The 18,880-nt window shown below is 41.9% G+C and overlaps 1 protein-coding gene and 1 long non-coding RNA gene across 3 annotated transcripts in view; one reads left to right on the top strand and one right to left on the bottom strand.

The window, feature by feature from the left end:
• LOC130368783 (uncharacterized) overlaps positions 1-18,046 on the bottom strand; it is a 33,783-nt gene extending 15,737 nt beyond the window's left edge. The window contains exon 1 of the long non-coding RNA XR_008892567.1: positions 17,974-18,046. This is a non-coding gene — a long non-coding RNA (uncharacterized LOC130368783). The remainder of the gene's footprint in view (positions 1-17,973) is intronic.
• LOC130368782 (TRPM8 channel-associated factor homolog) overlaps positions 1-18,880 on the top strand; it is a 78,287-nt gene that overhangs the window by 34,635 nt on the left and 24,772 nt on the right. For both annotated transcript variants that reach the window (XM_056572993.1, XM_056572992.1), the window contains exons 2-5: positions 12,286-12,921; positions 13,303-14,261; positions 14,920-15,014; positions 15,191-15,404. In XM_056572993.1, the coding sequence (XP_056428968.1) occupies positions 12,286-12,921; positions 13,303-14,261; positions 14,920-15,014; positions 15,191-15,404 (1,904 nt within the window). The remainder of the gene's footprint in view (positions 1-12,285; positions 12,922-13,302; positions 14,262-14,919; positions 15,015-15,190; positions 15,405-18,880) is intronic.

The following is an 18,880-nucleotide window of genomic DNA, read 5'->3' as shown; positions in this document are numbered from 1 at the left end:
CGCGTTTTAAGGCCTCAGGCCTTTTCCTCAGTAGAAATATAAGTATTACTTATATTTCTACTGAGGAAAAGGCCCGAGGCCTTAAAACGCGTCTAGAAATTAATCATAGACTTGCATCTACCTTAATCATGTGAATCCATCTTCAATGTAGCGATATTCCAATTTTCCATTTGCAACTGCTGGAAGTCCCCATTATTTTTAAATTATGATTAATTTCTAGATGCGTTTAAAGGCCTCGGGCCTTTTCATCAGTAGAAATATAAGTATTACTTATATTTCTACTGAGGAAAAGGCCCGAGGCCTTGAAACGCATCTAGAAATTAATCATAGATTTGCATCTACCTTAATCCATGTGAATCCATCTTCAATGTAGCGATATTCCAATTTTCCATTTGCAACTGCTGGAAGTCCCCATTATTTTTAAATTATGATTAATTTCTAGATGCGTTTCAAGGCCTCGGGCCTTTTCATCAGTAGAAATATAAGTATTACTTATATTTCTACTGAGGAAAAGGCCCGAGGCCTTGAAACGCATCTAGAAATTAATCATAGATTTGCATCTACCTTAATCCATGTGAATCCATCTTCAATGTAGCGATATTCCAATTTTCCATTTGCAATTGCTGGAAGTCCCCATTATCGGGACCACTGCTCTACTACGCGAGCACAGCGCCTACTTCCACCGCTGCTATCACACTGCCATTTGCTGCTAAATCATTGCCATTGCCGCCGTCTCCCTGGACTAACCAACGATCCACAGCATACCCGAGAGGCCGGTGCCACCCGTGCCAGCCGAGGACCACAGGAGAAGGAGACTTGCGCTGCTACTAAAGACACCGGGCACCTCCGGAGACCAGACATCTCCGTGTCAGCCCGTTCAACCAGCCCCATAGATGGCTTCAGGAGTGGTGAGTGGTGCCGTGCACCAGACCTCGTATCGTTAGAACTTTCATTCTTAGCAGGATTCTATAAATGTGATACAGGTTGCAACACTGTACCACCAACGATTGTTACCATTTATTCCATACAAGGATCGCTATTAATTGAACTCTGTTGCCAGCACATCATATTTAGTTACTGGAACTCTATTACGAGAACATTGAACTGTTGCTAGTACAATATATCTAGCTACTGAACCATTAAACTTTTTTATATGGATGCAAGTTCTCAACATATTTTATTCTTTTTATGAATATTTGTTTTATTTATTTTATATGTTTGCACTGAGTTCTATGCACTGATTTCCATGTCCCTTGCAAGGGCCCTGCAGGGACAGGTATTAGTGACTTATATACATCTGTGACTTATATTATTAAATTACCATTTATATTATCTGGATCATACGCTAATTATATTTCTCACATCTTATATTTCTGATACACCTTGAGGACTGGTCCTTAGTTGTTCTATCAACTATACCTATTCATATTTATTGAAAACAACTTGATACTTTGGTTTACTCACTTTACTTTAGTATACTTCATTCAGTTAGGTATTACAGTTCTTAAGGATACACTTTCAGTTCAGGAATTTAGAAGCAAGAGGTAAAGTGTCCATAGGCACTGTCGTGAAGATATTTGCAGTATTCGTTTTGGGTGTGCTTGTACTTGTAGTTCTACTTCACTTTGGTAAAGTTGCCTCCCTCGTTGTATGTGCTAAGGCATGAAGCTAGGTCTACCCTGGGTATTTTATCATCCCTCGAGGGTAGCCTGGCCTGTTCCTGCACTTTCACCTGGGATGGTAACTGTGTTGTTGACTGTCAATTGGCCACTGCACAAGCTTAAAGAGGTACTCCGGGATAGAAAAACGTATTCTCTATCCTAAGGATCCCCCGCGATCTCCCGCTCAGCTCCCTGGTTCTCCTTCTGAATGTGGTGTTCACCACATCTCTTTTCATGTAGAGAGGCAGGGCGCTGTTTGAGAGATCGCTGGGGATAATCTCCAGACGTTATTCTGAAGCTAAATAGGACATGTCCTGGGGAAATGCACCTAGTTCTTTTTTGCAATAAGGCCGTTAGGTTTCTCCTAATGCTTCCTTTTCTTGTACCTCTGTAGTGGGCATTGTTAGGCCGGATAACTGGACTGGCACAGTGCTGGTGATGTCCGCACACTATCTAATGTGGTCAGAGGACTGCAGCGCATGTGTGCTGGTCTTACCAGAACTAACTAGAATCTAGTCTTTTTGCACTACCAAACCTGGGAATAGGGGTGGAGTGGACAATCTTTAGCATTTATTGACTAAGAGGTTAACCCCTTAAGGACTTTTCAGTTTTTGCACTTTCGTTTTTTCCTCCTTACCTTTTAAAAATCATAACCCTTTCAATTTTCCACCTCAAAATCCAAATTATAGCTTATTTTTTTGCGTCACCAATTCTACTTTGCAGTGACATCAGTCATTTTACCAAAAAATTCACGGCGAAACGGAAAAAAAAATCATTGTGCGACAAAATCGAAGTAAGAACGCCATTTTGTAACTTTTGGGGTTTCCGTTTCTATGCAGTGCATATTTCGGTAAAAATGACACCTTATCATTATTCTGTAGGTCCATATGGTTAAAATGATACCCTACTTATATAGGTTTGATTTTGTCGCACTTCTGAAAAAAATCATAACTACATGCAGAAAAATGTATACGTTTAAAAATGTCATCTTCTGACCCCTATAACTTACAGGGCGGTATGAGGACTCATTTTTTGCGCTGTGATCTGAAGTTATTATCGGTATGATTTTTGTTTTGATCTGACTTTTTGATCACTTTTTATTCATTTTTAATGGTATAAAAAGTGACCAAAAATACGCTTTTTTGGACTTTTGAATTTTTTTGCGCGTACGCCATTGACCGTGCGGTTTAATTAATGATATATTTTTATAGTTCGGAAATTTACACACGCGGCGATACCACATATGTTTATTTTTTTTTATTTACACTGTTTTATTTTTTTCATGGGAAAAGGGGGGTGATTCAAACTTTTATTAGGGAAGGGGTTAAATGACCTTTATTAACACCTTTTTTTACTTTTTTTTTTTGCAGTGTTATAGGTCCCATAGGGACCTATAACACTGCACACACTGATCTCCTATGCTCATCACTGGCGTGTATTAACACGCCTGTGATCAGTGTTATCGGCGCTTGACTGCTCCTGCCTGGATCTCAGGCACGGAGCAGTCATTCGTCGATCGGACACCGAGGAGGCAGGTAAGGGCCCTCCCGGTGTCCTGCAAGCTGTTCGGGACGCCGCGATTTCACCGCGGCGGTCCCGAACAGCCCGACTGAGCAGCCGGGATACTTTCATTTTCACTTCAGACGCGGCGGTCAGCTTTGATCGCTGCGTCTGAAAGGTTAATACAGGGCATCACCATGATCGGTGATGTCCTGTATTAGCCGCGGGTCCCGGCCATTGATAGCCGCCAGGACCGACCCGATATGACGCGGGGACACCGCGTGACCCCACGGCACATCGCGGGAGCCGGCGGAGGACGTAAATATACATCCTGCTTTGTTAAGGAGTTAAACATGCTCATACATAGTGCAATAAACGTATGGGTAGAAATAGTTAACTCCTTACACTCTGTGTGCATGCATGTAATACACAGAAACATGGAAAACACATTCGTAGTGTAATAAACACAGATTAAATAAACTTTTGACTGAACATTGTGGTGAGGGTGTGATGCAGGGCAGATGGAATTACCATAGGGGCAGAGGTCATTAACCCCTTGTGTTCATGATGCCGGGGCATGGTTTAACTACATCACCACCCGATGGTTTACCACGGGATTCTGGGCTAGGCACGGGGGCAAATAATGACTCCAACGCCATGTTACGGAACCATGGCAGCTTTACTAAGTCAGACAGGTGTAACAGTCTATACAGCTTGGCTAGACCCAAAGAGCGACCAGTGACTTCAGAGACCACAGGGCTTGCTGGGACTTAAAGTGGACTTGGACAATTTGATGCACAGCCACGCTGATTTGAAACAGATTGACTTGGACTGACTTAACTGAGACTGACTATACCCCGTTTGTAGCTTACCAGTTTTTGCCTTGGACCTGGGGGTAGTGGACTTGTGTATCTGTGGCTGCGGGGTAGACTTTAGGCCTCCTCTATACTCCAGACACACTCTTACAGGACTTGACCTTACTGCAACTCAGCTAAACAGGAAGAGAGCCAGCAGAGGCTCCACCCAGGGCTTATATGGGGGAGACTCTGGAGGGGTCTCATAGGTCACCCTGTAGGTCACATGGTCACTGGTACCTTCCCTGGTTACAATTACATGACAACATTTCTTTAAGGTATAACTCATTATATTTACAATACATTATATAACATAGGCACTGGCGGCAATATATGCAAGACATAGGTAAGGGAGGGCCCAGGGGTCACAGGATTGAGTCTGTCAGACAGGGCAGCTAGGGTACAGGTGTGGAAATCCTGTACTGGGCCACCACACCAGCAAGCCTTATAACAATGCAGACACCTGAACTAGGTTCAGCATAGCAGCTGGTAGATCTGTGCTGGCCACCACAGATCCATGGCCGGAAGAAGTCTCCATGGCAGTCAGGATATTGCTACTGTCTAGCGCGATATTGTATATATGGGGGAATATTGGTCTGTGTTCAATGATTTTTTCCATTATAGAGTCATTACATTACACAGTGAAAATGGTCAGGGGTGGAGTTATTATTAGTCCCCTATAATTTAATATTGGTCTCAGTATATTGGATGTTGTTCAATAACAGTATGATGGTAATATATTTGTTGATATTAGCTCCTTGTATAGTCATGCAGTAATATTAGTTACAATATTGTTTTACATCGGAATTGTCTTATAGCTATGTGGCTTCTGAGATATATAGGGGCTATAAATGGCATCAAGGGAACATCTTAGAACCCCATTGACATGTATTGTCTTTTTAGCCCTGTTTACATCACGTTAATGGTCACCTTAATGGTCACCAATATGTACAAGAAGGTTGCACCTCATAGATACACCTTACCAGTGGAGAGCTGGTAGAAATTAACAAACACTAAGACTACAAATACAAAATAATCCTTAAATAGAAAAACTGCCACCCAAACTTTCAAAATACATACAAAATACTTTATTTAATAAACAGCTCCCATCTTTTTTACTCAGGAAGCCTCGGAGGTAACGAGAAGTAAAATAGGAGACAAATAAAATATGTTTTAAAAAAAAAACAATTAAAGCCACTTAAAAATACAATACTTAGTGGTATAAAAGCTGTACCGGTCTTACCATGTATGCATTTCCACCCACGTACTGAGGATGTTATCACCCATAACACTGCAAAATGGTAGTGGATGAAAATGAAAGAATCACCAAGAAAAACAAAACAAATATTTCCCAAGACTGTAAAAGTTTCTTGTTGAGCAGGCAAGTCGTAATATTTTGTTTTGGTCTGTCATTGCTATAGTTCTCTTAACTTTGGCTTATTTTTTGTAAGTTTTTTTTATGTCCTCAGTTAGTGTGAGAATAAGAATACAGATGCTGAATAGGCAAAAAAAAAAAACATTTTTATATAATATTTAGCCTCTAAAAATTAATTTAAGGATATTTTCTCAGAAAAGTCTTAAAAAAACTTACCACAAAAGTAAGTCAGTAAAGTCCAAAGTTTGTGTGTTCAAAATCGACAAGAAATCCATAGAGAATGTGTTGAAAAAGTTAAAAATGCAGAAGCCTGGCCATCTGGTATATGACCCCTCACATATGGCTGACTTGTTCCATTATTTCTATCATAAGCTATATACCGTATATACTCGAGTATAAGCCGACCCGAATATAAGCCGAGGCCCCTAATTTCACCCCAAAATCCCAGGAAAAGTTATTGACTCGAGTATAAGCCTAGGGTGGGAAATACATCATCCCCCTGTCATCATCCAGACCCCCGTCATTAACACCCTCATCCTCATAACCCTGTAATCATCCCCCCTTCATCATCACCGCCTGTCATCATCCCCTTGTCATCATCCCACACCCCCCTTCATCATCCCCTTGTCATTATCACCACATGTCATCAGCCCCCCCCCCCCACCTTCATCATCACCGCTTGTCAATGTCTGATACAGTGGTCTTCAACCTGCGGACCTCCAGATGTTTCAAAACTACAACTCCCAGCAAACCCGGGTAGCCATCGGCTGTACGGGCTTGCTGGGAGTCGTAGTTTTGAAACCTCTGGAGGTCCGCAGGTTGAAGACCACTGCGGCCTTCGACATCATCCAGCCCCCCCCCCACCCCCTTTAGTTTTGTACTCACCTCCGCTCGGCGGGATGTTAGGGTGCGCTGGTCCGGTGCTGCAGAACTGTCCAGTGGGGAGGTCGTCCGGTGGGATAGTGGTTCCGGGCTGCCATCTTCACCGGGGGCCTCTTCTCCGCGCTTCGGGCCCGGAATAGAGGCGTTGCCTTGATGACGACGAAGAGGGACGTTGGTAATGAACGTCCCTCTGTGTCGTCGTCAAGGCAACGTGACTATTCCGGGGCCGGCCCCGAAGCGCGGAGAAGAGGCCCCGCGGTGAAGATGGCAGCCCGGAACCACTATCCCACCGGACGACCTCCCCACCGGACAGTCCTGCAGCACTGGACCAGTGCACCCTAACGTCCCACCGAGCGGAGGTGAGTACAGAACTAAAGGGGGTGAGAGGGGGGGGGCTGAATGCTGTCGAAGGCCGCACTGGTCTTCAACCTGCGGACCTCCAGAGGTTTCAAAACTACAACTCCCAGCAAGCCCGGAAAGCGTTTGATAGAATCATTTGGCCTTTTCTAATGTCAACTCTACATGCATACGGACTTTCGGGCCCTTTCCTCGATGCTGTCTCTTGCCTTTATACCTCTCCCACAGCCCAAGTCCGCTTACCCCATGCCACGTCTCGTAGCTTTACCATAAAAATTGGGAATCGCCAAGGATGCCCCCTATCCCCATTACTATTTATTCTTTGTATTGAACCGCTTGCGACTCGTATCCGCAATGATCCTAACATTCAAGGAATTAAAATCAATTCGAGGGAATTTAAAATCTCCCTATTTGCAGATGACGTCCTTTTGTCGCTCTGTAACCCCAGATCTCCCCACCGAACCTACATATAGCCCTTTCTGAATATAGCAGTCTATCGGGTTATAAAATAAATTCCCACAAGACCGAAGCCTTGCCAATAAATATTTCTGATGAAGTCCTCAGGTCCTTAAAATCCTCCTTCCCATATAAATGGCAATCTGACTCCATCTCTTACTTAGGGATTCACCTCACCACTAAATACTCAACTTCAAATAAGGCTAACTTCCTACCCCTCCTGAATAATATCAAAGCTTTATTGAAAAAATGGTCTTCACTCCCGCTGTCCTTCTTTGGGAGGATGGCCACAGTCAAGATGTCTATACAACCTAAAGTATTATATTTGCTTGAAACATTGCCTGTCCATGTCCCCAAAACCATGCTAAAAAAACTTAATTCTGAAATGTTTAAATTTATCTGGGGTGGGTGCCACCATAGCATCCCTGCATCCGTCCTCACTACTAAAAAATCTTATGGAGGGCTTGCTGTGCCAGATCTACATAAATATTTCCTAGCTGCCCACTTATGCAGAATCCCATCCTGGTCAACTTTTCTGGCCTTTAACAAATGGACGGAGGTAGAGAAGATGTGGGTCTCCCCTATACACCCAAGTTTTTTTTATATGGTCTAAAGACCCCATATGTCCCTCCCCTGAATGATTGGGTCCCATGAAATTGACAATTGACATTTGGAAACAATCCATGTCCCATCTTAAATCTACTATCACACTTCTTACTCCCCTCCTGTACAACCCCCTGATCCCAAACAGTTGGGACACTACAACTGTCACTCCATGGATCCAATCTCATCTTTTTCACTTAGCTGACATAATTGATCCACGCTTGAAGACCCTCCTCCCCTTCTCAGTCCTGCGGGACAAATTTGACCTCCCAGATGGTGCTTCCGAGCTGTACCGGGAGATTACACACTACCTGGAACTGCCCCTAAATGCCCCCCCTTCCACCTCCCACTTCATTTGAATTATTATGTAGGGGTTCTACGTCCACAAAAGGCCTCATTTCTGCTATCTATAATATTTTGTCTTCTGAAGGAGGCATAGACAATCATAGACATACCTATATGGACAAATGGGACTCCTATTTGGGCACCCCTTTGTCCACCTCCCAATGGCAGACTATTTGGAAGGCTGCGGCAAAGTCATCTTCCTGCATTTCATACCAGGAAAATCAATATAAAATATTAATGATGTAATATTAAAGAGGTGTATAGGATGGAACGTCTTTCAGCAGTACTAGATAATAAGCTCCATATCTTTCAGAAGATATGGAGGCTTTGGGAGGATTATGATGATTCTCTGAATAACCACTGATGTGCCATGGCCATGCGGGATTCTCTATTTTATATTCTTTCTTTTATTTTTTATTTTAATTTTTTATTTCATCATTATTTCTCTTTTAATTTTACTTTATTTACCTTTCTCTCCTCCTACTTCATCTCTACAGTGTTTCTCCTTTATATATAATAAAAAAAAAATGTGGGAGCTCAACGTAAAAAGAGAAAACCTATACCGAGGATACTGCATGGCACATACCCATGTGCCAAGAAAGAGTACTAATAGTGTAAAAAGGGGAGGCAGTCCTGCTAGGCTAGGTCAGAGTAAAAGATATAAGGTCAAAAATTTGAAGAAAGAGAGAGAGAAAAAAGAAAACGTGTCTAAAATAGCATAAAATGATAACATTTATTTGGAAAAATGATGTGAGGTCTGCGGCAGGGCCCTTGTCGCAGACTGGTCACTAGATAAAATGGTTACAATGGTATAAAATGCTAAAAATATAAAATATACACAGTGGTATTGCACTTCACTAATTGGACAATGAGACAATGAAAGTGGGGCAATGGGACAGTGCAAACAGTATCTGTTTAGTTATACTGTAAAGTCATATTATAGGAGCCAGGATTAATCCAGATGAAAGTACATAGCAAAAAGGTGGTAATCCAATAAGGCAAATTTTCGGTAGCTCTAGAGCCTCCCAGATTGGGGCCCACTATAAACGTTTTTAGGTGCAGAGATACAGGCGAGGCCCCCTCTACCCCGACGGCATGGGGACTGAATGCAAGAGGGCAATCGCTATACAGTTCAGGCACTTAGTGCCTCTTACCGGCTACAGTGTGCACAGTCAGGTGAGTGCAGCTGTGCTTGCGATCCGGATACACGTCTCTCTGTCCCGGCGGCACAGGAGAAATGTAGGAGGGGTGATATGATCCGGTTCTGGGGGTCAGAGATGATGGCTGGGAAGCAGCGTGTGGCAGCGCTGCGAAGCCTAGCGGTCGTAGCAGCGTATGGCAACGCTGGAGGTATCCTCTCTACCCTGATGGCACGGGGAGCAGGTGAGAGAGTAGGTGAGGAACGGCAATGCGGTAACGATTGTCTCAGATGATGTGCAGGGTTGTCTTAACACCAGACGCGTTTCGGGGAACTGAGTCCCCTTTTTCAATGGTATTATAGTCTTCCTGAACCTTCACCATTGAAAAAGGGGACGCAGTTCCCCGAAACGCGTCTGGTGTTAAGACAACCCTGCACATCATCTGAGACAATCGTTACCGCATTGCCGTTCCTCACCTACTCTCTCACCTGCTCCCCGTGCCGTCAGGGTAGAGAGGATACCTCCAGCGTTGCCATACGCTGCTACGACCGCTAGGCTTCACAGCGCTGCCACACGCTGCTTCCCAGCCATCATCTCTGACCCCCAGCACCGGATCATATCACCCCTCCTACATTTCTCCCGTGCCACCGGGACAGAGGGACGTGTATCCGGATCGCAAGCACAGCTGCACTCACCTGACTGTGCACACTGTAGCCGGTAAGAGGCACTAAGTGCCTGAACTGTATAGCGATTGCCCTCTTGCATTCAGTCCCCATGCCGTCGGGGTAGAGGGGGCCTCGCCTGTATCTCTGCACCTAAAAACGTTTATAGTGGGCCCCAATCTGGGAGGCTCCAGAGCTACCGAAAATTTGCCTTATTGGATTATCAACTTTTTTGCTATGCACTTTCATCTGGATTAATCCTGGCTCCTATAATATGACTTTACAGTATAACTAAACAGATACTGTTTGCACTGTCCCATTGCCCCACTTTCATTGTCTCATTGTCCAATTAGTGAAGTGCAATACCACTGTGCATATTTTATATTTTTAGCATTTTATACCATTGTAACCATTTTATCTAGTGTCCAGTCTGCGACAAGGGCCCTGCCGCAGACCTCACATCATTTTTCCAAATAAATGTTATCATTTTATGCTATTTTAGACACGTTTTCTTTTTTCTCTCTCTCTTTCTTCTAATTTTTTACCTCATATCTTTTACTCTGACCTAGCCTAGCAGGACTGCCTCCCCTTTTTACACTATTAGTACACATTTATATATAAGGTTGCAAATTTTGCTTTATATATTGCAAAGTACTCTTGCTCACTGTACACATGTCGTATTTTTCTTCTGTACTAAAATACAAAATTCTTTAAATAAACAGTTATGCAATAAAAATAATAATGCAGAAGCCTTACCACTTTTTCCAGTGCATTCTTATGTAAAAACCGACAAAACTCAACATACATTTGTCGAAAAATTTGTGATAAGGATAAAAAACTAGTAAAAAACAACACAGAAATGACCTGTTTTTATTTTAATAAATCTTCCCCTATGTACTAGAATTTTTGAGAGCACAGAAAACCCCTATGGGGGACATCTATCATTGTAAACAAGTTCTGAAGGCACTTTTTTTTTTTGCTTTAGTTTTGCTTATGTGCTCCATATTTATCATACTATCACAGGGGGTTGATACATTTGAACTACATAAGCAAAACCAAAAAGTCAAGCTAAGAGTTTTGTGAGACTTTTTAGTGATTTTTTCCATTTGCTCACGTAAAGGACTTTTTTACTCCAGGTCAGACATGGAGCAGACTTGTGACTTTTTATAAGTGTTTTTTTTTTTGCCTATGTGCGACTTTTGCACATGATGAAATTCGTGACCACTGCAAAGTGAAAACTAGAATTTGCTCAGGTAAGGCTGTTTGTAACTTTTTGCAAGTAAAAAAAAAAAAAGGCTCTAAATACCTTGATAAATGTCCCCCCATAAGTCAACTTCTGATCTTTACACAATTTTTTCTATTTGTTTTAGTCAATGTATATTATAAAAAAAAAATTGCTTGATAATGTTTATGGTTCACAATTAGTGTTGCTCGCAAATATTCGCAATACGAATTTTATTCGCGAATATCGCGTATTCGCGAATATTCGCGAATATAGCACTATATATATTCGTAATTACGAATATTCTTTTTTTTTCTCTCCCAGTACTTATCACAGTGATCATCCCTCTCTGCTTCCAGCTTGTGTGGTGTAAAGAAGGCTCTAATACTACTGTGTGAGACTGGTGTGCGATTTTCGCATATGCAAAAATTAGCATATGCTAATTTTGACATATACGAATTTTCACTTATGCTATTTTTTGTATATGCTACTTTTCGCATATGTTAATTTTCGCATACGCAAATTTTTACATATGCGAAAATAAATCGAGAATATTACGAATATGCGAATATTCGCGAATATATGAGGAATATATATTCGCGAATTCGAATATGGCCTATTCCGCTCAACACTATTCACAATAGTTACATAGGTAGTATGGTAAAAAAAAAAGACATATGTCCTTCAAGTTGACTGGTGGTTTAGTTTATCATATAATTGTTCTATCCTCACTGTAATGGAAATTAGCTCTCCATGCATTGATCTCCTACTGGACTTCTGATGGGCTTTATGCACATTAAAGAGGTACTCCGCCCCTAGACATCTTATCCCTTATCCAAAGGATAGGGGAAAAGATGTCTGATCTCAGGGGTCTCACCGCTGGGAACCCCCCACGATCTCTCCTGCAGCACCCTGTGTTTGATGACAGGCAATACAGGGGCCGAAGTATCGTGATATCACGGCCTCACCCCCACGTGACATCATGACCCCACCCCCTCAATGCAAGTCTATGGGAGGGGGCGTATCTAGAAGCAGGGTACCCCTTTAAGCCATTTGGACATGTAAAGCTTTACTATAAAAAATGTGGGTACACAAATACCTTTATGACCAAACTATCAAGTTGTTTTTTCCTGACAGTCACCAAATTCATATACCATAGCTTTGTAAAAAAAAGTCAATGTAGTATAAATTTTAATCATACTGTCTATTTTTACTTATTATTTTTATAGTTACCAAGACATCATGTTGACTAACGAAGACTACAATTCACTTATTCAAGGCATCTCTGATCTGAATTTCACTGTGGGCAGTATCCCTTGTAAGCTACTTGTTACCGGTGACACAGCATTCCCAGTATTGGTGACTCCAACAAATCAGGTTCTTATTGCCGCATCCAAGTATGGCAAGGGCCGCATAGTTGTCTTGAGTCATGAATCATACCTGAATGAGCCTCAGTTTACAGATTTTCTGCGAAATGCGATATCCTGGTTAAAACCATCCCCAGAAGCAGTGGTGGGAGTTGTAGAAAGCCTAGGCCTTCTGGCAAACAACCTGTCTACATTTGGACATAACACTGAATTGACCGCTGGCTTTAGGAAAGATTTTGGAGTGCTCTGTATGGCTGGATATGATGACAGTCAGGAATCGGAAATTGTGCCATTTTTAAGAGAAGGTGGTGGTCTACTTATTGGAGCTCAAGCCTGGTATTGGTCAGAATGTTACCCAGAATTAAATGTTTTCCATAAGTTTCCTGGAAACAAAATAACATCTGTAGCTGGTGTCTATTTCACAAATCAAAAAGGAGACAATGGGAGTTTCAGTGTGAATAAGAGACTACCACCATGTTCATTATTTGATGAGTATGAGTAAGTATACATATGTTCCACAAAAAAAAACTAATAAGGTATATTCAAGTTTAATGTAGTAAATGCATTTATTTCATAATATTTTTATTTTCTACCGCAGTATCGGATGCAGCTTGTTCTCGCTATTACATGTTATCATGGTTTAGGATCTATGTCATCTAAAAATTAGGCTGATGTAACACACAATAGTTGTTTTTTTTTTTAATATTGCCACTGCAGATTTTTAGCCAAAGCAAATAGTTGAATAAAAAAAGAATGGGAAATATAAAGGAAGAACTTCTACTTTCTACTGCACCCACTTCTGGCCTTGGCTCAAAACCTGCAATAGCCTGAACCTTACTGCATCAATGTAAATATATTTAGGTTTGATCTTTTTTGCAGTGTGGACTTCTCAGTGGACCTAAAACAGCTCTTGAATGGTGTTTCCTCCCTGGACATCAGTGGGAAGTCTATTGCTTCTGAACTTCTGCTCCATGGTCCGCTGACATTTCCAATTGGGATGACGGACAGCCACCAGTGTTTCTTTGCTGCTGCTTACTATGGCAGAGGACGCGTTGTAGTGGGCACACATGAAGGCTTTCTTTCAAAAGAAGAGCTAAAGCCTTTCATCCTTAATGCCATTAAATGGTTGAATGGAGAAACGCATGGGAGGATAGGTGTTCGGAATGATTTGAAACACCTCACTTCAATGCTACAGGGCGAAGGTGTCTCTTGTGCATCATCCAATTTCAGTTCTGAGTTCCATGTATATTGTTGCAATTCGTACAGTGCTGGTGAAGTAGAGACAATTCAGCAGTTTGTGGCAGAGGGTGGAGGCCTTCTCATTGCTGGGCATGCCTGGTACTGGTCCTATTCTAATCCAAATGTGCTTTCTCAATATCCAGGAAACAAGATCCTCAATAAATTTGGGATAAGTATTCTGAGTGACACTATTAAAAATGGCAACTATAAAGTTCCTGATCCTGAATTGCTTCCTAATTCATATCATTTTCTTAGAGCGGTCTGTCAGCTTCTGAGTAGCCTGAAAAATGATGAGGAACTCAGATCACCTCTAACATCTTGGTTGGTAAAGCTCCGACAGGACCTCCTAAGTTTTTTCAAGTTGCCAGCAAGCCCTCTTATTACGTCCTTATGGCGAGAGCTTTCAGATCTGTCACATGGATGTCATTTACCCAAAGTCAGTAAACAGCATCCAGTGAGGAACAACTCTACAGAATCTTTCATACTGTGTTTGGCTCATGAGGTCAACTGCTTATATGATTCAGATGAAAACAAGACAGGAACACCTGATGTGCAAGAGAAACCCCCAGCAGAGATACAGATTGATGCCACAAACCCTGGTAAAGTATGATTGGTAATATATTTATATTGTTTAAAAACTCTGTATGTATTTCAAAAGGGTATCAGACACTGGATTGATGGAATAAATTTTCATTACTTTTTCGCAAATTTTTTGTGTGCTGCTGTTTCCTTCGAACCTACTGAAGAGTGGAGCCTCTAACCAAGGTTAACCATACACAGAAAGGAGTAATGAGTAGGAGTGACAGCCCCCTCAGCCATTCACCAGAAAAGATGGGGTATATCTATGTATCTATCTGTATGCATATATAAAATTTCCAGGAGAGCAGCACAACCGCAAGAAAGAAATAATGAAGATGGTGCAGTGTGCACCATCTTCATTATTTCTTTCTTGCGGTTGTGCTGCTCTCCTGGAAATGTTATATATGCATACAGATGGATACATAGATATACCCCATCTTTGCTGGTGAATGGCTGAGGGGGCTGTCACTCCTACTCATTACTCCTTTCTGAAGGTCAAGGCTGGTGCAGTGAGTACAGCAGGGATAGCCGGGCCCCCTACAGGAGAGTGCGCCCCAGCAGTCTATATAAATATAAATATATATATATATATATATATATATATATATATATATATGTATGTATTACAGGATTGTTCCTAAGACTAAAGTCTTTATTAATGTTTATGTTGTGCTTCAGGTCGTCAAGCATGGAGAAGTACAGGACTTTACTTACCTGCCAACAAAAAAGCAACACTTGTATTTCCTGCCTCAGTTATTGGGAGAGGTCTTCAGGTAACTCTCTCCTGCTTTGTACAATTTCCTGCTTCTCCACTCCTTCCCAAAAAATCTCTATAGATGTACCATACAACTGCATGCTAAGCACATTGGGATTGTGTTGAGCTATACATGCTTTCTGCCTATGGTTTTGCTCAGGGTATGAAGTTTTATCGTCTTCATGTTTATCGCAGGTGCAGGTTGGCTGCCAGTCAGATGACCTGAGGTCAGCAGAAGAGTTGTGTCGCCCCCCAGTAGTTATACATAGAAAGAAAGTTGATAATGAGAAGGTTGTGATATCCTGTGTCTGGGGAGGACTTCTCTATGTTATTGTCAATGAGAAAAGTCAACTGGGAATTATTCCAGTTACAGTTTATGGAGCGGAACCAGCTCCAACATTTATAAAAGGTAAGTGCCGATATTCCTTCCAGAATAATGTATATACTAGTTAGTCACTTATCAGATTTACTACCATATGGCAGTAGCTTGTGCTGTTCAACAGTGCTGGTATAAGGCTTCTTCCTCCTTTCTATTAAACTTTATAATATACTGTTGTTAATGAGTAACTATCAGTTACATTGTTTCCTTATAAAGCAATAGTCAGGAAAAGATATGAAACTTTATAATACAGTATTTCTTACTAAAGTAAATGTCTATTTTTCCCTGAATCACTCTGAATTCACTGATCACATCATCCTCAGACAGGAAGCGGTGCTGCTATTTCTGATTTTGTACGTACTGTGTTTCTTAGTTGTTTTTTTTTTTTTTTTTTTTTTTTAACACATGCTTTTTTTACATTCCCCATTAAAGTCAATGGGGGAGATTTATCAAAGGATTTAGACTGGTTTTTCCTGTCTAAATTTGTCGCACACAAAGGCGCAGTCTAAATATGTGCGACTTTTCTGCGACTTTTGCTCTAGAGGATTTTTAGAACATGATGCATGCAAGTCTATTTTGGAAAATGCATTGGTGCTGAATTTATCAAAAGCGACTTTTCAGAAGCGACATGTTGGAGCAGGTTTATATATAGACTAAAGCATAGATCATGCAGTCTGTGCACAGAATTTATCAAGAGCCGTGCGCCATTTGATAAATTAGGTGCACAATAGACCAGACTAACCCTCTGTAGTTTGGTCTATATTGATGCGGGACATAGACAGGTTTGATAAATCTCCCCCTATGAGAGATAAAAACTGTGCATTTTGGGGGGTGTTTTTTGCTTATGTGAACTTCCCTAAGGAAACCAGGATCCCTCCTCATCTATATGGGAGAAATCATATCAGCTAATCTATGTTGGCTGCATTTAGAGAACATTGGCACTTGGATAAATATAGATGTAGCCTGTAGAGAAGACAACAAGTAATGAGTGCCCCCTAAGTACTATAGTGGTCAGAAATACTGGCATGCCTTCATATTCCTGATATTCACACAGAATGATAGATGAGTTTTCATATTGAACATGAACTCTCTAAAAACCTGGGGACTTTTTTCCATTTTCCGTGATCATAATTGTCATCATTGGTCAGCTCAAGAGTAAGAGCTGAGAATGATGTTATATCAGTATATTGAGCTATAGCAATGTAAAACTTATATTCTTTATGATTGATTAGGATTAGAGTTGAGCAAACTTATGAAAAGTTCGGATCACCGAACTGACTAGCTTACAGCATGAGATGGCGGACTGATGTCACTAGCATTCGGCAAGAGATGGTGGAATGATGTCACTAGTATACAGCAAAAGATGGTGGAATGATGTCACTAGTATACAGCAAGAGATGGTGGAATGATGTCACTAGTATACAGCAAGAGATGGTGGAATGATGTCACTAGTATACAGCAAGAGATGGTGGACTGATGTCACTAGTATACAGCAAGAGATGGTGGACTGATGTCACTAGTATACAGCAAGAGATGGTGGACTGATGTCACTAGTATACAGCAAGAGATGGTGGAATGATGTCACTAGTATACAGCAAGAGATGGTGGAATGATGTCATTAGTATACAGCAAGAGATGGTGGAATGATGTCACTAGTATACAGCAAGAGATGGTGGAATGATGTCACTAGTATACAGCAAGAGATGGTGGGCTGATGTCACTAGCAGGGACGTGCACAGACATTTTGAAGGGCAGGGGCTCAAGTAAAAAAAGAGGGCACTTTTCATAATTTAAAAAACGTCTGCCAGACTTAATGGGCAGATGTGCTGCGGCCCAGGGATACAGTGGACTCCCGCCAGGCCTACTCGACATTCCTATCCCCCATAAAAGTTGGTGTTTTTGTAAAATCGAGTCAAGAACAGTTTCTCTGAGGTCCGCCATGTGTATATACACTTTAGCTGTGCTGTCAGTCTTATTTACAGAAAACGTGACAGCTGCACTATAATATACTGTATTATAGAGGAGATTCATCAAAACCTGTGCAGAGAAAGAGCGGAGCAGTCGCCCATAGCAACCACTTCAGATCGTTTTGCAGAGGGCTTTTCCTCTGCAAAGGTTTTAATAAATCTCCCCCTATATGCCCCCATCTGAGCTCTATATGACAGAAAGTGCACTGTACCCGGCCTCACCCAGCACCCATCCCCAATCACCCAGCACCCATCCCCAATCACCCATCCCCAATCACCCAGCACCCATCCCCAATCACCCAGCACCCATCCCCAATCACCCAGCACCCATCCCCAATCACCCATCCCCAATCACCCAGCACCCATCCCCAATCACCCAGCACCCATCCCCAATCACCCAGCACCCATCCCCAATCACCCATCCCCAATCACCCAGCACCCATCCCCAATCACCCAGCACCCATCCCCAATCACCCAGCACCCATCCCCAATCACCCATCCCCAATCACCCAGCACCCATCCCCAATCACCCATAACCCATCCCCAATCACCCAGCACCCATCCCCAATCACCCATAACCCATCCCCTGTTACCCATCCCCAATCACCCATCCCCAATAACCCAGCACCCACCTTATGCAGGAATCTCCACACAGCTCTGCTTCTTACACTGAAGAGATGGACACCACACTAATATATGCTTACAGTCTACAATATACAAGAGTTGGAGAAAAAAGAATTATAAATATACAAAGACGGCCGGGCATAGCACAGCATACAGGATGGAGGCAGGGAAGCTCCGCCTCCATTGCGCACAAGACTGACTTTGCATACTAGCAATGTGGGGCAATACCTAGAAAACGGCTGGTCCACATTTAGTAAGTATAACATTATCTTTCTCCTGTTCACCTGCACTGCAACCTAGTGTATTGGGTTTAGTGCGAGTAAACAGCCTGTCAGTTTCCCTTTAATTATATACCGTACCCCCCTTAATTCCCTATATACTGTGCCACCATTCATCTATTAATTCCCTATATACTGTGCCACCATTAATTAACTATATACTGTGCAACCATTAATGAACTATATACTGTGCCACTATTATTTAACTATACTGTGCCGCCACTAAGGGTGCGTTCACACGTGCGTATTTTCTGCTGCAGATCTGCTGCAGATTTGCTCTAGCAGATTTCTCTTCCCATTGTCAATGAGCAGCAAAATCTGCAGCAGCAAAATCTGCAGCAGATCTGCAGCAAAAATAGGCACGTGTGAACGCACCCTAAGGGTCTATACACAGTGCCAGCATACATAAAAATATAATGTTCCAATATAATGAAATATATACAGTGCTTCCATAAATTCCCTATATACTGTGCTTACATTCCTCCAATAATTCCCTAATAATGTGCTTCATACAATAAATACAAGCACATAACATAAAGCACATACAGTATATAGGTAATATACACACATACATAGAGACACTTTGACACATACATACAACATGGAATATGTACTAAAAGATATAACCAACAGACAC

This window comes from Hyla sarda, chromosome 4 (assembly GCF_029499605.1).
Source record: "Hyla sarda isolate aHylSar1 chromosome 4, aHylSar1.hap1, whole genome shotgun sequence".
In the NCBI taxonomy this organism is placed as follows: domain Eukaryota; kingdom Metazoa; phylum Chordata; class Amphibia; order Anura; family Hylidae; genus Hyla; species Hyla sarda.
Note: the sequence above shows the minus strand (reverse complement) of the source record. Positions and strands in the feature narration are given on the sequence as shown.